This window comes from Tupaia chinensis, unplaced genomic scaffold (genome assembly GCF_000334495.1).
Source record: "Tupaia chinensis unplaced genomic scaffold, TupChi_1.0 Scaffold000438_1, whole genome shotgun sequence".
NCBI classification, from domain to species: Eukaryota; Metazoa; Chordata; class Mammalia; order Scandentia; family Tupaiidae; genus Tupaia; species Tupaia belangeri.
Window position 1 is genome coordinate 651,698 of NW_006159943.1, and position 6,517 is coordinate 658,214.

At 63.2% G+C, this 6,517-nt stretch overlaps 2 protein-coding genes across 4 annotated transcripts in view; both read right to left on the minus strand.

The window, feature by feature from the left end:
* Window positions 1-1,695, minus strand: part of PAQR6 (progestin and adipoQ receptor family member 6) — a 5,222-nt gene extending 3,527 nt beyond the window's left edge. Inside the window, exons 1-2 of one of the 3 annotated variants that reach the window (XM_006155177.3) lie at window positions 1,473-1,695; window positions 453-528 (exon numbers count right to left, since the gene is read on the minus strand). In XM_006155177.3, coding sequence (XP_006155239.1) covers window positions 453-503 — 51 coding nt within the window. In that variant the 5' untranslated portion in view covers window positions 504-528; window positions 1,473-1,695. Of the gene's footprint in view, window positions 1-452; window positions 529-1,334; window positions 1,420-1,472 lie in introns of those variants that run through there. The other 2 variants (XM_006155176.3, XM_027774472.1) reach the window with 2 other exon arrangements.
* A 1,558-nt stretch (window positions 1,696-3,253) lies between these two features.
* Window positions 3,254-6,517, minus strand: part of SMG5 (SMG5 nonsense mediated mRNA decay factor) — a gene marked incomplete at its 5' end in the record, with an annotated part of 25,932 nt that continues 22,668 nt past the window's right edge. Inside the window, 6 exon segments of the mRNA XM_027774473.1 lie at window positions 3,254-3,659; window positions 3,844-3,982; window positions 4,236-4,310; window positions 4,947-5,037; window positions 5,436-5,595; window positions 5,920-5,979. Coding sequence (XP_027630274.1) covers window positions 3,576-3,659; window positions 3,844-3,982; window positions 4,236-4,310; window positions 4,947-5,037; window positions 5,436-5,595; window positions 5,920-5,979 — 609 coding nt within the window.

Here is a 6,517-nt window from a genome sequence, read left to right on the forward strand (position 1 = left end):
ATTTGACCAGAGAGAGACACAGAGAGGACATGAGAAAGCAAGCCACCAGGTCTAGGACTTGAACCATGGTTGGCCACGTGGGAGTGTCCAGGACTTTAACCACCATGCCACCTGCTGGTCCCTACAATCAAATCTTTTTTTAAAAAACCTTATCCCCACCTTACCATTGCTCCATACCCACAGAACGGACGAGAAGCAAGGAGCCAGAGTAAAGGGACAGGGTGGGATGGGCGGGCGGGCGAGAGGGCACATGGGTGCTCTGGGGAATGGGACTCTGGATGAAGGGGTGCTCTGGGGTCCGGGAAAGGTCCACACTTCCTCAGAGAACAGAGGAGGAATCTCACACTGGAATGGGGCGGGTAGGAGCTTGCAGGGGGGACCTGGCCGTAGCTAAAGAGAACCTCTGCGCAGCTAGTCCTCTGGGAAGTGGGGGTTGGTGTTGAGCGCCTCACCCTGGGGACCTGGTGGACTCGGAGGAGTTGGGGCAGCTTGAGACTGAGCATGGTGGCCCGGCGCCTCCACGTTGACCTAGAGAGAGTGGGGAGGTGTCAGGTATCTGCCCTTTCCACCCAGGCGCTAGCTGGCCCGTCACCAAGCCTCACGGGCTGCCTGTGCACGCGCTTGCGTGTAGGTGATAGCTGGCGCCCAGCTGCTTCCTTCGCCGGGGGGCTGGCTCATGACCCCTAATCTCCCCCATCCTAGCTTGGGTCACTCTGTCCCCCCTCTGTTGAGAGACTGGCAGCCCCAGCCCAGCATGGAGTGAAGGGGCCTGCTTGGGTTAGAACCCCGGCCCCAGCCTTCCAGGGCCAAGTTAGGGAGAATCCCACCCCGCCAAAGCACTCTGGCGCTGCCTGGGCGGAAGGCAGAGGCTCAGCCATGAGAACATTCCTGGAGAAGCCAGATGCCAGCTGGGAGGCGGGGCAAATAGCAGCCGCTGCTGGCTCTTCTGGAAGGTTACATTTGTGCCCCGAGGTGTTGGGGTCCCTCAGCCCAAGTGCCCTGCCCCTGCGGCTGCAGCTCTGCTGCCCCCCCTGCCTCTCAGGCAGCTTTTCCGGGCACTTCCCTGGACCCAAGTGGACAGGCTGTGCCAGCAGGTGGGCAGAGCCGCCCTAAGGAGGGGGAACAGGACACTCCCCTACTTCCCCCGCCAAACTTTCCAGCCCCGCCCCCTCCCTGTGGCCAGCCTGGGCCATCCCACCCGTGGGTCTGAGCCTGGTACCATCCTGCGCCCCCAACCCCCGCCTCTGTCCCTGAAGTGGGTGCTGGGCCCCAGGTGGGCACAGGGCAGGCCTGGCCCCTGGTCCTGCACCCAGCTCAGCTCCTGGATGGCTCACCTATCCTGAGGGAACCGCCCAGCTCCCGGGGTGTGGAAAGGTGATGGGGCCTGCCTCCTCTAGAGGCTCCTTCCCTGAGCAGGGTCGGAGCTCTGTGGGTGCTGCTGCCTGGGCACAGCGGCCGGGGCAGGCCTTTACCTGTCTCCCCAGGAGGTGGAGCCTTGGAAGGTGACTTCCTTACCAGAGCTGAGGCGCTCCTGAGCCGGGGTCAGCAGACCCGGGGCTCCACAGGCGGAGTCCCAGGTCCGGTCAGCCAGGCTGACAGGGAGAAGAGTGGCCGGGCAGGCAGGGCAGGCCCGGCCTGGGCGGGGAGTGGGGGAGACAAAGGGGAGCCAGAGAACAATCCCGGCCTTGTCCGGCCTCCAGGGAGCAGCGCGGGGTGGCCCAGCCCCATTAGCAGGCAGCGCACTCAGCCTCCTGCACCCAGCCAGCCCCTCCAGCTTGACCCGGCCCCCTGCAGGCTGGCTAGGGCAGGCCAGGAACCGCCGGAGGCAGCCAGGACCCGGTGGCGCCCAGCCCCTCTGACTGCTGCACCCCCACTCCAGCTCTGCAGTGGTTGAACTGAACTGCCTTCAGGGCCCATCACACCGCGAGCTCCGAGCTCCCGATGCTGCGCAAACCGCCTTTGCCAGATGCTGGCTCAACCAGAAGGGAGCTGCCAGCCTCACTCGGCCACACCCAGAGACCCAGGCGGATCCTCTAGGACATGCACTACAGCACTGCAGCTCGGCCGCACCTCGAGGAAGAGCCAGCGGGGATGGCACACCAGCTCCAGGCGGCCCGGCCGGCTAAATACCACTGCCACCTCCCGCTCTTCAGAAGGCTCCGTGAGGCCTGGGGGGAGCGTCACAACCACCTCCAAAGCTTTCACTCATTGCCTGTTGCTTCTGTCCCCTGCCCCCGATCAAGGCAACCTCTGCAGGCTTCATGTTGGCAAGGCGTCTCCAGTCCCACCTCCCCCGGAAGAATTCCATGCAGACAGGCACCAGGAGACAGGGAGTGGCTCGAGGGTCTTTATTAGTGATGCTTGAGTCTCAGCCAGGACTGGGGGTGGGAGCTACCCCCGGTGCCCCCAGGTCTCCCTGGCTTGCCGGCTCAGAGGGGAGGCGAGGCTGGTGGGGCAGCAAGCTGAGCACCTACCCCTCCGTCCCCATCCTGCTGCAGGCCAGCCCAAGGGGGCACGAGGGCCCTGGCCGAAGCCTCCCACACAGCCCCGCTCTGGGCGGCCACTCAGCCCTGAGCTATTCATGATCTCTGCCCCACCTGCCCAACACTCCCAAAGCAGCCCCATGCCGCCCCCCCAGGCCTCTGCTCCTGGGGAAGGGCAGAGCAGGAACCCCTCAGGACAGATGGCCCCCGAGCTGCAAGGGCCACTCCTCCCGGCTGTTCCTGGGTGCCACTGCCCCTCAGCCCTCCGACAGCGAGGGCCGGGGCCCAGACTGCCGCCCCCCTCCTCCCTTACTGCCTCCCACCCTTCCCAGCACTGCGGTCAAGGACACTGCAGATAGCCACCTGATGGCCAGATGGCCTGCAGCCCCAGGTAGGGCCCACTCCCTGCCCTGGACGCCGAAGACAGCAGAGCAGGGCACTGGCTGGGCAGCGGCAGGGAGTCCAGGCCCCGTCTCTCGGCACAGCCCGCCAGGCCCTGCTTCTGTCAGAGCCCCCGCACCGGACCAGCGTGGCCCTACCCCACAAAGAGAGGTGAAAGGACGGGTGGTCCTCGAGGAGGGGAAGGGTCTGCAGAGACCCACCCAGACACCTGGCATTACTCAACTCCTCCCCCAAGGCCTGCGGGGTCCAAACTCCTGGCCCCAACCACCCTCCACTCTGGGTGAGAAAGAAGGGCTCCTCTGCTGTCCCTCCCCGTGAGGTCCAGGAACCACTCCAATGAAGCAGACCCGCCTGCCACCTGCGAACCACTCCAATGAAGCAGACCCGCCTGCCAGCAGCCCTAGGGACAGCAGCAGGGAGCTGAGGCAGGACGGCTGGCTCTGGGCCCGCAGGCCTCGCCTACTCCAAGCACCTTCTCACTTCCCTGACGTCGTCTTGGCAACAGGGGCACCCCACCCTCCCAGCCCGCTCCTGGGCCCTCCCTGCAGCCTCTGCGCCACTGGGCCCACTGGGCTTCCTTCTGTGTGTGTGCGTGAGTCTGCGTGCGGGGGTGACTACAGGTGGTGGTCCCGGCTGCCAGGGAAGGCAGGAGATCTGGAGTCAGCCCCACTGCAGGGCCTGCGGTCAATCTCAGCCCATCTCCTTCCACTGCTTGTAGAAGTCCAGAACATTCTTGACGTCCACACTGGCATGGGCAGCGGCCTGCAGGGCTGCCTGAGGAATGGGCGGGCGGACAGACAGGGGAGGCCTGAATCCTGGGACAAACCATTCAGGGGCTAGGGAAGGGATGGTGGGAGAGGGGCCCAGCAGGTCTGGAGGGTCCGCAGGTAGAGTCTACGCAGGTTCCTCCTCCTCGTGCCTTGCCCCACCCCTGCCCATGTACCTCACCAGCACCCACCTGCACGGGGCCTGAGAGTGCGCTGGGGCTGTCCAGTGGAAGGCCCGTGACGATGGTCACCATGCCACTTGGGTCCTCCTCACCTGCCCCCTGGGCCAGAGTCAGCTGTTTGCAGCTGTCCAAGATCTTATAGAGAGTCCTGGTGGGGGGAGGAAGTTGGGCCAGGCCCAGTGTCAGCACAGCCTGGACGCCAGGACCTCCGGGCTCAGGAGGACACCAGGAGAGCCAGGACAGCGAGCGGAGGACCCGGGGGCCCACCCTGGCACGTATGCTGTGGGGGAGCAGCCAAGGAGCCAGGAGAGTCCAGCCCGAGCACCTCGGGGCGGGGCTCGGGCCCCCCGGGCGGGGTACTCCGGAGGAGCAGCTGCCGGTGCTGGGGGCTGAAATCTCACCAGGCGTCTGCATCCTGCCTCTTCAGCTTGTGCCGCTCCAAGCTCTTCCCCACCTCCTTCTGGCAGCGAATGTACCTGCACAGGAGATGAGTGAAGGTGGCCAGCGGACCTCACACAAAGCAGGCCGCTGCGGCTCTGGAGGGGCACGCCTCTTCCACCCCGGCTCTGTTTGGAGCCATTTGGAAGTGACTTCCTGGCTGCTGGGCCCAGCTCCTACATAACATCGACTCTGGTTCCTCCGGGGAGGAGCTGGGAGAAGCAGCAGGCGCTTTTCAAGTCGGGCTTCTGGAGACAAGATCCACACAAGAGGCTTTGTGCGTCCTGCCCAGGCCAAGGCAGGCGGGGAGAGGGCCAGGCCAGCTGGTGGGAGGGGGGTGCGTCCTCCTTGTCCTCGCACCACTGCCCATTCCTCCTCCCGCAGGCCTGCGCCAGGCTGAGGGCCTGCACGTGCAGCTTGTCTCGGCCTGGTAGGGCTGTCTTGCCACTGCCTCAGCTCGGCAGGGAGGTGGAAGGCCCTGGGTCCCCCGGGCCACCCTCTATTATGGCACTTCGGACTGGTGTTTACCGATCTCTTTGGTGTCGCTCCCTGAGCAGGAAGCAAACCGTGAAGGGGGACTGTGGTGCAGGCTTTGCCCACAGGGAGCGGGCAGGACACACACAAGCTGCCCACAGACTTGCAGCTCTCCCGGGCTCAGCCGGGCCTGCACTCACCTGTTCCCTTTCTTGAACTCGGCCTCCAGGTAGCGGATCCCATCTCGGGCCCCTGGGTGTTCCTTCTTCAGCAAATCCAGGCCGTCGATCACTGGTGGGCGAGGTGGGAGGAGGACAAAGCAGATCTCAGACTCCTGGGACACAGGGCTCAGTGGGAGGAGTCTGAGCTCACCCCGGGACACACTGCCAGGGGGAAGGGCCCTGGCTCCCTGCAGGACTCCAAGTTCTCTGCAGGCATGACCTGTCGGCCACGGATGTGGTAACTGACCAGGGATCTTCACTTAGACTCTCTGCCGTTTCTCCCAACCATCTTGGGCGACACTGTCTGGCCTACTTCACAGAGGAAGTGAGGGGCTCAGAGAGGTGGTGGGACTTGACCAGGGTTGCTGTGCAGTGTAAACCAGGACTCAAACAAGGGTGTCCTGATCCTGAGCTCAGTGTCTCTTAGCCACTCTCTTACCTGTCCCCCTAACGCCCCAACAGGCTCACCTGTCCTTGGGATGATGACAATGAAGCGGCCACTAGTGGCCAGCTGGCGGATGACAGGGAGGTGGAGGCAGAGGGCCTGGGTGTCGGGGACGAGGTAGGGAGACATAGCCGACTGGGCCTTGGGCTGCTGCAGGCTGCCCTCCAGCTGGGAGACCTCAAGCTGGTGAGAGAGGGCAAAACGGGTGGAGTGGCAGAGCAGCGACGCTCATATCAGCTCACGGCTCTCCTGCTGCCACTGCGGCAGGGTAGGCCTCCTGCCACCGGTCTTGTGGAAGAGCAGACAGGAGAAGGTTAAGGGAAGACGGAGAGGGGACAGGAGTAAGGCCAAAGGAGCACAGGGCTCAGAGGAGAGTAGTAGGGAGGAAGAGGCCGGGGGTGTGGCAGCGTGCAGGGGGAACTGTGGCTGGGGCAGAAACATCTGCCCGTGGGCTTCAAGCAAGAGCCAGACTAAGAGCTCAAGGAGCATTGGGGCCCGATTTCCTACCTGGAGCCGTAGCTGAGCCATGTCTCTCATCAGCCTGTTCCGCCGAGCTTCCTCCTGTGCCTACCAGGGAAAAACCAAGTTGTGGGGGCCAGCAGGCGGTGTGGTGGTTAATGTGCTGGACTCCCATGTGGCCGAACGTGGTTCCCAAGAGGAGAATGGAGGAGAAGAGGGACCAGCAGGTAGTGTGGTGGTTTGGGCACTGGGCACTCCCACATGGACGACCACAGTTCAAGTCCTGGACTTGGTGGCTGCTTTCTCACCTTCTCTCTCTCTCTGTCTCTCTCTGATCAAAATAAAAATAAATGAATGGGGGGACCAGCGGACGGCGTGGTGAAGGCGCTGGATACTCCCACATGGCCGACCACAGTTCCAGTCCCAAACCTGGTGGCTTGCTTTCTCACTTACCCTCTTTCTCTCTCTGTGTCTCCCTCTGATCAAATGAAAATAAATGAATGAAATAATTAAAATTAAATAAATAAGTGAATGAATGAATGAACGGGGACTAGCAGTTGGCATAATGGCTGTGTATTAGACTCCCATGTAGTTGACTGCAGTTCAAGTCCCAGATCTAGTGGCTTAAACTCAGGCCGGGCACGTG